The sequence below is a fragment of the Uranotaenia lowii genome, chromosome 1, assembly GCF_029784155.1.
Source record: "Uranotaenia lowii strain MFRU-FL chromosome 1, ASM2978415v1, whole genome shotgun sequence".
Taxonomy (NCBI): domain Eukaryota; kingdom Metazoa; phylum Arthropoda; class Insecta; order Diptera; family Culicidae; genus Uranotaenia; species Uranotaenia lowii.
Genome location: NC_073691.1, coordinates 37,016,898 through 37,031,815, shown reverse-complemented (window position 1 = coordinate 37,031,815; position 14,918 = coordinate 37,016,898). Strand labels below are relative to the sequence as shown.

At 32.5% G+C, this 14,918-nt stretch overlaps 1 protein-coding gene across 4 annotated transcripts in view; it reads left to right on the top strand.

Annotated features, from left to right (window-relative positions):
• LOC129749139 (zinc finger protein 300) overlaps positions 1-14,918 on the top strand; it is a 54,714-nt gene that overhangs the window by 4,806 nt on the left and 34,990 nt on the right. For 3 of the 4 annotated variants that reach the window (XM_055744198.1, XM_055744137.1, XM_055744067.1), the window contains exon 2: positions 5,952-6,872. In XM_055744198.1, coding sequence (XP_055600173.1) covers positions 6,630-6,872 — 243 coding nt within the window. In that variant the 5' untranslated portion in view covers positions 5,952-6,629. Of the gene's footprint in view, positions 1-5,951; positions 6,880-14,918 lie in introns of those variants that run through there. The other variant, XM_055744262.1, reaches the window with a different exon arrangement.

The window sequence follows — 14,918 nt, the reverse complement described above, 5'->3', positions numbered from 1 at the left end:
AAATGTATTTTAAGTTCTGAATGTGTAAAAAACATAAATAAATATAGGTGGCCCAACATACCCCACAAAATGTGGCCCACGATTCCCTCCAACTATGATTTGCAAATTGGTTGCGTTTGTGAGACTTGATGATGTTTTATCAAAAATTTCTTTTCCACGTGAAAGAACATGACAAAACTAAGATCATAAGCGTTTGAGCATATTTTTGTTATGAACGCATCGATGCAATTAGTGGGTGCTTGGATAATTATATAAATAATTTTTCAATTTTATTTAAGCATGATAAATTAAAGAAGCATATGATGCGCAATTAAGTCAACAATATATAGAAAAATATGCTTACGCAAAGCGACGGCGATGACAGTTGGATTGAGGTTTTTATCTCAACACACATCTGAGATATTCCCATGGCCCACGTTACCCCACTCTCCCCTACCTTTAACAAAGATCCTGAGATCTCAAAATTCAGAAAAACTATGAAACTGAACTTCAGTAACTGAAGAAACAACACAAGACTTGAAAATCTCAATGAATTGAATCTGGATAAAGATAAGATTAAAAACATAGAAATATTCATGTGGAAAAAATTACTCAATGATATTAGCAACTCAACTATGAGATCGATTTTATGATAATTTTGGAAAATGATATGCTGAATTCAGGATATTTACTTCAGTGGATTATAAAATTTTGGTAAAATCAATTGAAAATGTTTCAATACGAACTTCAAGACGGGATGGAAATTCAATAAAGAAACTCAGTACTGTCGATTGGTATAATTTAAGCACAACAGTTTTCCGATTACATTATTTTTGTCCAGATTTTAGGTTGAAAAATGGAAAATTCAATACAACGATTTTGATATTCTCCGGAACTTATTCTTAAATCCCCCTAGAAATTTCACTTTACGACACTACAAGATGTTCACGAATTGAAACTAATTTTTAGTTGTAATTTTTGATTTGCAATTCAATTAACTTTTTTATTGAAACTCTAAATTTAACATACAAAAACCCACTTGTCTGTAGAATGGGTTTTTTTTTATTAGAAGTGTAACTAAACAAGAACAGAGTTTGAAACGATCCATTTTAACTTCAAAATTAATTAATCAAATAGATACTAATGTTATACATCGACAAGTTGGCGTCACGTCCTCTCACGATGGTCAACAAAATTAGCAAAAAAAATCTTAAATCTAATTTCCTCTACCTTATAACAAAATTTTGATAGAAAACAATATTTATGCAATTAAAAATGTTAAGCAGCTATGAAATATTCTTCAAGAAACCAATGATACTGAGCAATTTCATTTTTTGTTTCTTGTTTTTCTAAATCATCTAAACATCACATTTGAAATGGGTTTGATAAATTACACAAGGCCACAAAATTTACGTTTCCGATGTGCAATGAATTCAAAACGTGATTTTGACTAATTTGAGGGCCCCGAATCTAAATATGCAATTTTTTTTTCATCAGCTTTTGTTATTGGAATAACTTTTTATAAATTATTTAAGGAAGCACTGCGCTTTTTTGGCAATACTTGAAAACAAAAACATTACATTTAAAAATTAAAGTTTCAAGTCAGTTAGTCTACTTTCCTCAAGATTTCAAGTAATTTTGAGTTCTGCGAAAAAAGTTATAAAACGTCAAAAATACTTGGAACAATATATTCAAATTTTAAGAAACTGTTAAATATTGCTTTTTTAGATCATGCATCATCATCATCAAAATAGTTTTGCTTATTCAACGAATTCAGAATCAGATTTCTTCTTAAATGTGGTTTTGATAGTTAATCAGTTATCAATTATTGATTTCACTTAAAACTAGGCTTGCCAGATGGTTTTGAAAAAAAGCGGGACATTTTGAGGGAAAAAAGCGGGACACAGCCGAAAAAAGCGGGACATTTTAAAAATTTGTTTAAAAAAGTCATGAAATGTATGTAACATATGTGAATATGTTATTTTTTCTACTCTAAAAGTGCGGTGCTTTTTTACTTATGTATAAAGTTCTTTAAATCGATAATGGAGGCATATTTCAGTTAATATAACATCTGCCTTCTATGCCTTCTGTTCTATGCTTTCACACCCAGGCGTAAACATAGAACAAAGTTGAAACTTCTCAATGCCCTTGCGTTGGTTTCTTCCAACGAACGACCCAAAGACGTTAAAATAACATTGATTGAAACAAAAATTAAATAAATGATGAAAAAATTTACAGCATTACAAGCGGTTTTTTTTGTTTTACAAAATATCAAGATATTTTCTTGATAATTACCATACTTGCGATTGAATGTTATGACTAAAAAAATGCTTTGTTAAGGCTCTTATTAGGCAATTCAGCTTACATTTTATACAAAGAAATCAATTTTAGTATATGTAAAATGTAGGCATTTACTATTTTTTTTAAGGAATGTTCTTAAGCTTGAAATTTCTGGTTTGTGAAAAGAGTTCCACTATATTTATTAGCATAATTTTTACACTTTGAACGTCACATCAGCTTCGTTTCAAAATTCAGAAGATTTCAAAATTATAAATATCAAATGAATTCTCCAGAATCGGTCTTAGTGCGAAATCAGTGTGTCATTTTTAAGTAATCTACCACTAGCATTACCCAAAATGAGATCTTTTCGTTATTTTTCTAAATACTGAAAAGCTATAAATTTTGCCAGGCAAATAGTTATTTAAGCAACAAGTTGCAAAAAGTAGGTTTTCAGCACGAGTCATAAATTTATCCTACTCGGATTGCTGAGTCGGATAATTACGTCGGGTGCTAAAAAAAATCGAGTTTTGCAATGAGTTGCATACACAATTTTATGCAAATTCGCAACATTCCCTTGAAAATTCATTTATTAACCAACAACTAAAAATAAAGTTAGTCGTGCTGAAATGTAGCACTTTTCGATACTGTTTTCAGTGTCCAAATGTTAAATTTTCAACACTGAACTGCATAAATGTTATTTTGAATAAGTAAATGCTTTTTTACATTGATTAACATGTGATTCTCACCAGTTTCAAAAATAGAAAAATAGTATGAATCATAAGGCGTGTCACAATGTGACACTGTCACAAACTCAAATGAGCTTGACATAGAAAAAATGCAAAGCAAATGACATATGTATCTTTAATTGAAAACCATTTCTTCTTACAAATTTAAATTCAATGTCTTGTTTGATAAATAGAAATCTGACAATAATAGGAATTGCATAGAAAAATTTCAAATATCATTCTCAAAGAAATAAGGGATCAAATAAAAAGCAAGCATCTTATTTGTGTGACTCATAATTTTGATAAAGGAAAATTAATCAAACGTAGGCAAACTTGTTTTTTTTTTTAATTTGAAAACTTAGTTTGAAAAAAGCGGGACATTTCGAGTGAAAAGCGGGACGGCGGGACATTTTTCAAAAAAGCGGGACATGTCCCGCTTTTGCGGGACGGATGGCAACCCTACTTAAAACTGACACATTTCAATTTTATGTAACCAAAACTAAATGTGATAGTTTCAATTGTACAACAGATTGGAGTTCAGGACGCTGAAATCCACCAAATCAGTTATTAAAACACTAACACCTAAAAGCTGTTACTTTGAGTTTTCAATTAAATTCTTCAAATAAGTTTTTATAATGGTCAGACGTGTTTTGTGAAAAAAAAATCTTTCTTAAATGTTATCTGTTTCATCTTCATTTGTTTTTTCAATTTTCAAATGAATTTACCGAATTTGATAGTACAGTTTTTTTAGTTTTTTAATATAATTGTTGAATTTCAAAGTGAAGCTATTTAAATTTTTAGACATATTTATAATCAGTTTTTCTTTGTTTTTCCATTATGAATTTTTGTGTTCTAAATTCATAAACCTTTATTTTTTTCTTAATCAAAAATTCACATTTTAAATGGCGATTTTTTTCAAATTCAAATAACAATCATTATTATTATTTTCACAATTCATCATAGCTGTGTTTTTTTTTTAAGCTGTGTTTCATAATTATTTATTTTTATTTGAAAACTAGGATGCTTTGAAATTATTTTGAACCAAATTTCTAGTTCAGCATAAGGAACGTCATTTTGAAAAATTTATCAATGACTTATCGAAAATATCATTGATTCAAAACTTTCATTGTGACTTGTTTTGGAAATTTTTATTTATTTTATTTGTAAAATTTATTATTTTTTCAGCTTGTGTGATATTCATGAATAAGAAAAGGATGTTAGAAATTCATTTTCTTTTTAATTGTGTACTTTTTGTATTGTTTTTCGGTTGATTCATTTAAAAGTACGGTTTTTACACTACTTTTTTTACATTTTTTGTGGATCTTAAGAAATTAAAAAAAAAAAATATTTCCATTTGTGCGACATACAATTTCTAATTTTTGCTTTCTCCGATACTAAGAGAATTTTTTTCCTGAGCTTTCAATGACTGACTAACAGTCTTTTTCCCGAAGCATGTTAAAAAAAAAATTCGACTTCAAATAACTTTAAAACAAATGATTGTAGCTTAATATTGCCTGAAAATCATGTCATGTTATAAACTTTCCAAAACTATAAATTTAGCAAAATCGGTTGAGAAACAAAAGGGTTTAAGCGGGAAAAAGTGTTTGGGATCATTTGACCACGCACCGGGGCGGTATGCCACATTGGACTGAGTCGATTTCGGGAAATTTTTGAATTTCTCAAATCCAGTGGTCTTAAAAGCTTTGATTTGGCCCTAAACTCTTCCATGTCTTTTTGCAGAATTTTAAAGTAACGTTTACATGAGTAAATATGAATTTTTATGTTTACATGGGAAAATTGATAATTTGTTTTGAAAAATCAAAAATATTGAAATAAAAGAGTATTCAAATAAAAAAAAGTTTTTTTGGTCAATCTTCAAATAAAGAGTGTGAGAAACAGTAGTTATTTTAAAGTATGATTCCTCAATATATTGCTATTCAAGTTCCATTCTAAATAAGGAAAAAGTTAGAAAAAGATCCCGAGAATTTTTTGTGATTGATCAAGTCGGAGTTGCAAAACATCACTTTTAAAAGTGTCCATAAAATTTGAAGGCTTTAAAGAATGGTTCAGAATAACTTGAAATTACGTGACGTGAATTCAGTTCATTACCCTGTTCTGTTTAAAGTTTAAACTGATTGAATTCATGTCACAACTTTAAAGAAGCATAACTTTGGTCGTTGTTGTTCAACCGAGAAGCTACGCACATAAAATTGTGAGTAATTATTTTCTTCACAACTTTTTTGAGGACACTAATATCCGTTTTCCTTAGAGAGAACAGGAAATCACAGTGGTATGTACTGAAGTCAAAAATGGTCAATTCTAGAGAGAATTCTCGCCAAGTAATCGAGACATCTGAATTTTTTGATGATCAAATTACTTTATATTGAATTAAATTCAATTTCCGACCGTTTGCTACTTTTTTTTTAAAGTAAATTGGTTGACTTCTAGAATGAACGCAGTTCAGAATTCTCCGGAAAAATGATTTCAAGTCACGGTGGATTGTGTCATTAAAAGTTAAAAAATGTCGTTTGACCCGCTTCAGTACGTTTAGTGTGAATTTGGATGATAAATTACTAAAAAAATGAATAAAACGTCAAAAACTGGTATTGTCCCCAAAAAAACTCTTTGTCAATATCGACTTTCTGGGACTTTTGGGTTGTTTTTCGAAAAACCGGCCAAGTCCCAGGAAGATTGGAAAATTGTCTTTGGTAGCCCATTTTTTTGTTTTTGGCTTATTTCGGCGCATGTATTTGTTCACACTGTCCCACCAATATGTATTTTAAAGAGCGTTTCGAGTACTTTTTGAAGAAAAATATTTAGCTTTTTACAAAAACCTTATCTGGTCACCTTATTCCTGCGGTAGTGTTTTCTTGAGAGATTTCTCGTTTCCACACAAATCACTTGGGAAAACTCGAGAGTAGATACTTCAAGGGTAACGCAATATCGCCATCTCTTTTTCCAACACAGATGTATCGGAATGTGTAAAACAAACGAACTGCAAGTAGAAAAGTGCATCTGAGTGCCACCCGGTTTTCAATATCTGAAGCAAACGGCGATGATGGTGTCTCCGGCTGCAAGTGTGAGGAAAACAGGAAGAGCGTGAGTGTCACTAACTCTCAACCCCCATCAGCTCCGTGTGTGTGTATTCGTAATTGGGTGGTGGGTGACTATGGAGTGGAGTGGGTTCGATTTTCACCAACCCACCACCAACATCGAATCGGTTTTCACTTTGACGATCTGGCTCATATAAACTGGCACACGCTTACGAAACGCGGAGAGTGAAGGTTCAAGTTAGTGAGCAAAAACCGAAAGAAAAACGCGCGCGAAAAAATCTCGCGGAGAAAATTCCCGACCCTACAATTGACGTTAGGTTGAATGCGGTTTTTTTGTGGGTGGTATCATATGTTTACAAACATATTGCAATATTCGGCGGACGGACTTAGTGGTGCGGCATTTCGCGACGGGATGTTTTGAAGTGAGAAACACCTGATTGAAGTTCGGTTTCGCAGCCGAGCATGTGACATGAGCTCGTGGAAACTCAAACGCTAATTAAGATTGCTCAAAATTGAAAACAAAAAAAACCAATTCATACAAAAACACCAGCTAGGGGAAAGTGTTTCGAACGCCCGGTCCCGGCGGCAAAAGATGTCCGGCTTGATGACAACGACGGCCAATATTCATCCGAGTGGCGAACCATCAGCAACATCAGCATCGACGGCAACTGCAATTGCGAACGCCACGATTCTCAGTGACGAATTGAACTTTACCGCCTTTATCGATCTGTGCCGGTTCTGTGCGATCAAGAGTGGGTCCCGGCTGAACATCTTCGACAAGGAAGCCGAACATCGCCAGATTCTGTTCAAGATCCGAACAATTTTGCCGATTGTGGTAAGCAGTATGGTTCACTTTTAACCCTATCATGATGAATTTATTTAAGGTTTTTCGATAGTAGAAACAACTTTATCGGTTCAGAGAATAAGGTTCACACTTTCAAATCAATTGTTTGTTTTAGATTTATATTTTCGACCGGGAAGATGTTTTGAACTCATAATTTTCGGCTTTTTACGGTCTGAGATTTTAATCAAAAACTTACTATTTGAAATACCCGACGTTTCGATCATTTTTTGTGGGCTTTTTCAAGGGAATTATTTGTCTGACAATAACTGCTGACAAATAATTCTCTTGAGAAAGACCATAAAAAATGGTCGAAACGTCGAGAATTTTAAATAAAGAGTTGATTGATTACCGTACATTAGACCGTAAAAAGCCGAAAGTTCAACAATCGTTCATTTTAAGCTCTTAATGGACTAGAAATTTAATATTTTTTCAATTAGAATGAACCCTGTAAAACAAAAGCAAAAATAGTGTTTTTTAGGAAAGGGGTTGTATCCAGCGACTTCAGCCGTTGTCAAAATTCATTTTGCATCGTCGATCCGCCTGTGAGCTCTTTATGTACATGGAATAAAAAAAATGTTTGCATGCATTTAGGGGTCTTAAGGGTTCAAAAATCTTATGGCCCGCGGGCCAAATGCTTTATTCTGTTAAAGACCCCCCAATTTATGCGAACATTTTCTCATTCGATGTACAGAAAGAGCCCACAGAAGGATCGACGATGTGAAATTTTCATAAAGAAATTCAATTTCTTCTGTCCGCCTGAATCAAAATAAGTAAATTGAGGTGAAAATCTAGGCCATCCATGATCTAAAGTAGGGTTGCCAGAAATTTTTCAGTGGGCCGGACAAATCCGGGCAATATCCGGGAAAATATTGTCAAATCCCAGAAATTACTCAACCAAAAAAAAAAAATAAAAATTGAAAAAAAAAAACAATATTTTCGTCAAAACTCATCGACAGATTATAAATCGTATTTTTGGCTTTCAAAAGACCTTTCATGATTATTTTTTGCAAAACTTGCTCATTACCTTTCGTTTTGGAACACAAATAAATTTTTTATTTTGACAAAACACTTTTTTTTGTTTGATTTGCCAAATAAAGTGAATAAATTCGCGACAAATCCCGGCTTTTTCAATTAAATCCATGCACCCGGACCGGGCCAATCTTTTCCTAAGCTTTGTATCAAATATCTGGGAAAACTTGGATAAAATCGGGTAGTCTAGCCACCTCTTGATGATAAGGTGCTATATATTTTATTTATCTTGGAAAATCCTAATTTGCATATGTTTTGTGACATAAAATTTGCGTTTACTAAGTTTTTTTTTAAATAAAATTTTAAGCGTAAACAAAGCGAAGTAACCTGATTTATGCTTTATGTAAACTAAATTTTAGCTTAAAACATTGGTTGGTGACTGCACGCTTTAATTAAGGCTATGTTGACTACTTTCGCTGTAATTCTAGAATAAACTTAGTGTTTGATATGATTTTGATTTCTTTTTGCTTGTTAAAAATTCACTGTAAAAAGCATTAACTTTCAAAATTAAAGCTTATTATGTAGGCTAATGCACTTTTATTACAAACTCTGCATTTTACATTTCCTTGAGGATTTTAGATTTGTTCTGATTTTAAAATAACATTTTTAAAATTTTGAATTCTGGAAAATTTGTATAAAACTAGAAAAAAATACTCGGCTTGATTGTATTTCAGCATTCAGCGCTGAATCGTTAACCAATGGACAAAAACGGGTCCCATTTTTTGTTAAAAAAAAGACAAAACAAAGGACACGAACGTTTTATTAACATTCTAACTATGAAAAAAAAAGTTTCCAAACACTCTAACGCTCTCAAAAAATTGGTAGACAAAATTTTCCATAAAGTCAATTTATTTGTGGGTAAGGCTTCCGACTATGTAGAAAATAAATCAATTTAGATAATAATAGCTGTATTCGACAACAGTGAAGATAAACCAAATAAATTAATTTATTATGCCAACGTTTGTTTTTTTGGCAACACTTGGCAGAGTCAGTCATTGATCTATTCTTGAGATAAGAGCAACAGACGTGTTTGAGTGAATTTCTGAATTGAGATTTGTAAGAGTCGTAAAATCACGACAATCAATGGCTTAGTTGGTAGCACCAAAAGCGCTGGTCGTGCTGCTACGAAAATGTTTCTGATTCAGCCTCCGGTAAAAATACGGATTGGATCAGTAAGCGCTGATTTTTAAGACTGCTGCAACAGAAGAATGGTTTCTGATTCAGCCCACGGAAAAAGACGAATTGACTAAGAAAGCGCGATTATAAGGCTGCTGCTGTTGATTGTTTTTTTTTTATTTTGCATTTTGGTGGAAAAGACGCAATTGGTTTACGAGGCGCAGATTTTTAAGACTGTTGCTGCTAATTTTTTGTTTTGATTTTGTTTCCCGGTGGAAAAGATGGATTGGCAAAGAAAGCGCAGATTTTAAAGCTGCTGCAGTTGATTGTTTAAAATGATTTGAACTTTCGGTGGAAAAAAGATGGATTGGCTTAGGATGCTTCTGCTGATTTTGTTTTGATTTGGCCTATTGGTGAAGAAAAACGGAAATGGCTCAACGAGAAATAAAAATCAAAAGATCGAATCGAAAATAAACCAATTTAATCGATTTTATTCCTGAGCCGAGATTCGATCCAAAAATATCTAGATCGGAGTTTAATAAGTCGATCTCCCAAGGATCGAACAATCGAAGACAAATGAGGACGAAAGATTGATGAATTAATCTGTTTAGTTATCATCATGTAGTTTTTCAATTTCTTATATTTATAGGTCTAACATAAATTCAATAGAATTATCAAGTTCATACCAGAAAAAACGGGTTTTATATATCAAGAAAGTTTCTGCAGTTTCGCAGCTTTGGAGTTGTTTGGTTGGTTATTTGAAAGTTGATTCCTTGACAAAATTGTTCGTCCGCGGAATTGACAATTTTCTAGATAAGCTGGTTTGATTGTGTGAGCGGTTTTACACATAAAAATACAACCCTCTTTATTTATAAAAATTTGGAGCTTGTAGTTTCATTTTTTTACACAAATCGTTCACATGGCGGATTATTGCTGATTTATATTGAACTTCGACGTGACGATTTTTTTTATCTGTGCCCTCATTAAAATTTCCACACAACAAGCACTCAAAAGAAAAGAACCATTTGTCAGATTTGCTTATGCTTATGCTTATGCTTATGATACGTACACAGCCAGATCTTGTCAGCATCCCGGTGAATAGTAAAAATACATTTACTATTCATCTTATCAAGGCCGGGCCCACTGTGCAGTATTGGACGCAGAGACGACTGGAACCAGGGGAGGAAGAAACGTGGACAACAGTACCATACGTTCCCATGTTAATTTTATATTTATTCGTTGGGAGCATAGATGCTAAGATATTTCTATGCTCCTTGGTGTTGGGCCTTGCAATTCTTCCTTCAGGGGATGGAAATGAGGTTTTTCTACATGGAGTCCAAAATTTAACAATACAATAATTAAAGAAATTTCTTTAATCATTATACACTGTTTAGTTCTGGATCCCTGTACCTTCATCTCAGGTCATCGACCATGGTTATAGCGCCATTGCCCGCTTTTGAAAAGATTTGAAAGAGCAGAGAAATTATTAATACAGCACCAAAATCTTTAGAATTTTTCCATTCTAAAAGATTTCAGCGCCAAAAGGAATACATACACATTATGACATACTAAAAACATCAAAAGCAAAATTCTAAAAACAATTATTTATTATAAAATTTAATAACAATGATTAAAACAACGTGTATTGCGCGCAATACATAATATCATTAGTTGTGCGTTATGTTTCCTGTATACATATTTAAACAATTCGGTTGGCATCTACTAGAATTATCAGATTAATAAAAGGTCACAAAATTATGGAAAATCAAGTGTCACGTTGTTCAGCTGTGCGAAAAAAGTGGTGTTTAAAAAAAAACCTATGAAAATGTCAATGAGAAATATATGTATACAGTCAAAATTCAATTTTTTCATCGACGCGACGGTATGAATTCCATTAGGATTTGTCTATGTATCATCTTTTGACTAAGTGTTGGTGAATCTCGTTTTTAATTTTTTTCCCCAGGTTTCAGCTTTTTTGATTTGATAGCATAGGAGATTAAAAGCTTAAATCTGAGAAAAAAGCTTAAATCTGACGAAAAAAAAAAAAAAACCTAAATCTGATAGATGTGCTCCACGAACAATAATTCAATTTTGTATGCAACCAAAACTAGAGAAAAATCAAAGAATTATGGGTATTTGTTATTATTTTTAACATCACAGCTTTGTCAGAGAAAACTCGAAAGAGGGCCTGTTTGCAAAAAAAAAACTTTTTCATTTTGTTAACATCCGCCACCGTGAATGGGATCAAAGCAAGCTGATTTTTTGACACACGCGAGTTTGATTTTTGTTGTGAGAAGAAGAGAGAAAACAAGGAAAGAATAATGATTTGGAACGTGCTCACCAAATTACAGCCTTTGCTTGTGGTCTCCCTGTCTCGACATGTTGAAACACGTCGGAATGTTGAACGGCAGCGAGCGAAGGCGTCATTCTGATTTTTTTCTTCCTATAATATTTCACTTCACTCATTACAAATATTAAAATAATTTATTGCACCAATTCTTTCGTCTCTACATCCAATTTCAACTTTAATTATTTCACTCCCAGCCCAACCATTTTTTTTCAATTTAAATTGCACTTCAATAGATTGATTTTTCCTTCCTTGAATTTCGATTCTTATCACAATTTACACCCGCGGAATCATTATCGAAGAACTTGTTTTCAACATTTTTCGAACAATTTAAAAATTGTTTCTTCGATTTCACTCGGACATATGATGCGTAATATCCAATTGAACTCTTTTATCAGGTCACCACAATGCTAAACTCGAGCACTCCGCGAAACACGATAGCAAGAGCGAAAAAAAAGTCGACCGTACCCGACGAAGACCAAACGCGAACTCCCGAAAAGAACCATTTGTCAGATTTGACGAAAAACTCTAGTTTTGGTGATATTGCCCTTCCGAATTTTAAATTATTGAATTTAGGGTGAAATCAATCATTGATAGCACAAGTGAACAATTTTTTGTGCCTGTATTTCAATAACTAATTTTGAAAGATTTGGGCAACCTGAGTTCATATTATTCGTCAGACTTATTTTTTTTATAAATTTATAATTCAGTAAACATAATGAAAGCAGATTTTGAAACTATTTATTAACCTTCGTTCAGTATTCAGATCTTGCTAAGACATTTTAGTTTAAGAAGTACACCGCTTTAAAACATTAATTCTATTATTTTAAGAAACTAGAATAGAGAAAATTACAACTGTTCTTGACATCATCGAACATCATTCAACTCATTTAACAACTTTTTCCAAGACTGGAATTGATTTGACTTATGCTTTTAGAAATATCAAGGATTTCATTTGCTTGAAATGTTCCTTGAAATTTTGTCAAAATAACTTTTTTCACCGAATTCTAAATTAAACTGCTTGCGGTTTTCGGGAAGGTTTGTCATTTAATAAAAACCTTAATTTTAAGAGGGTTTGTAATGTTACATAGTTTTGCCAAAAAGTGCACAAATTTAAATAATTAATGAAGTTTTCCAATTTTTATAAGTTATCTCGAGATTTAGAGCTGACAAAAAAAAAGAAATTGCATGTTTCGTAACGGTTAATGTAAATTTTGTTTCCTTGTTCAATCAATTAACTGACCGCTTTCCTTGAAAAAAAAAAAAAACAAAATATTCCAGTTGAATAACAAAAAAAAATAAATAAATAAAGAATGTAACTTTTTCTTACTTCACTGAATGCTTGTCACAATGCTAACCAATCGAGACGTACTATTAGATATTACTGTTGATATATTTTTAAAATGTCCTGAAAATTATCATATTTTAATAGACTGTGAAGATTAAACTATAAGAAACCCTCAGTTTTCTCAGAAGTCAAAATTACTTGCGGTCTTCGAAAAATTTGATCATTGATTAAAATCTTACTTTTAAAAAAGATGACATCCAATTTTGGCTTTGCTTCGCTTTATCTCATTTCTCAATAAACCGATGTTTTAGATCCAAATTTTAGTTTTTTTTCGTTGACTTGAAGATCTTTTTCATAGAACATATTTGATCTCTTAAAATTCTCAGTTCTTCGGCATATTGGAATGAAGATTAAGATGATCTGCATATTGCATATTGACTCAAACCGCTTAGGAATTTCAACATAGTAAAAAAAAGCAACAATAAATTAACATTCAATACAAGAACTTTTTACTAGACTTCACTCAAAATATAAATATATAAATATATTTTGAGTGAGGAACAGCGTTTTAACTTCAATCTGAAGTTAATCAATTGAAGAGAGATCAGTATAGTCTTTTAATGTCAAAACTTATGATAACTGCTGAATTCTGACTTGGAAATTTAAACAATAATGATAATAAGTTTTGGGTGGATCCTTTAGCTTGGAATCAAAACTGATTTTTGGTTTATTTTTGTATTTCTTCAGGTTTTGAGTATGAATTCCCGTTTTTATTCAGTTTTCCCGGTGCCAGCTCAGAATCGCCGAAAAACGCTTCTTAAGGCCAGAAATCGCATTTTAAAGTTGTGATCTCAAATTAGGCTCAGAATCGCCGAATAACGCTTCTGAAAGCCAGAAATCGCATTTTAAAGTTGTGATCCCAAATTAAGCTCAGAATGCGAAAAAACGCTTCTAAAGGCCAGAAATCGCATTTTAAAGTTGTGATCCCAACTTAAGCTCAGAATCGCCGAAAAACGCTTCTAAAAGCCAGAAATCGCATTTTAAAGTTGTGATCCCAAATTAAGCTCAGAATGCGAAAAAACGCTTCTAAAGGCCAGAAATCGCATTTTAAAGTTGTGATCCCAAATTAAGCTCAGATGCGAAAAAACGCTTCTAAAAGACAGAAACCGCATTTTAATGTTGTGATCCCAAATTAAGCTCAGAATCGCCGAAAAACGCTTCTAACCCAAGTAACACAGATTCAGCCAACTAGCATTTCGATGTTTTATTATGGTTTTATTATGGCTTTTTTGGTGCAGCTCGTTTTATGACGGTTTTATTATGGTCATGCAAAATGCTTATATTCTTGAATCGATCATCTGTTTTCAGATAGTTTTGAAAACTCTCATAAATCTTCCATTAAACATACTGTTTTAGTTATTTAGAAAGAGTTAGGAATGCTACGTTTAAACTATAATAAAACACAAACTTAGAAGTTTGCTCCAAGCTTTTTTTGCATGTTCTATAATAGCACTCAGTGCCTGATTATTAAACCGCCATAAAACTTAGTGACAGTTCTCGATCAAGACGTCAAAACAGGACACGCTCAGATTAGATAGCACATATTTGAATAGGAATTCCCATTTTTACACATTTTTGATAAGTTCTGTGTGTTGATTTTGAGTTGAAATAATAAAAAATTATAAAAATCCATGAAAACTTCGAATTACCGGAAGTGGAATGAAACTCTACAATATGAGTATTGAGTGAAAGGGTTCAAATAGGAGGAACAAAATTTGTTGCTTGACGCCATCATTAATACAAGATGGCGGCTTCCGCTTTTATTTTCAAAGTTGTAAATAACTGAAAATATCATGAAATCTTTTTAATATTGTTATTCGGAGAAAGTAATAAACGAGTAGAAGTCGAATTTCGTTGTCCGTCGCCATCTTAAATTCCAAGATGGCGGCTACCACTCAACTTGAAAATACTGTATATGACTGGAAATTGCATAAAACCCTTACAATATGGGTATAAGTTGAAAGAGATCAACCGGTAGAAGTCAAAATCCAAGATGGCGGCTTCCGCTGCACTTTGAAATGTAGAAAATGACTAAAAATGGCTTACGGCTTACGATAAACTTTTAAAATGCTATAAATCATTGAATATCGCATGAAACCTTCAAAATATGGATATTTTTGAATTGGGTTAAGCTATAAGAAGTTAATTTTTGCCTTTTGGCGCTATATTGAAATCCAAGATGGTGGCTTCAGCAGAA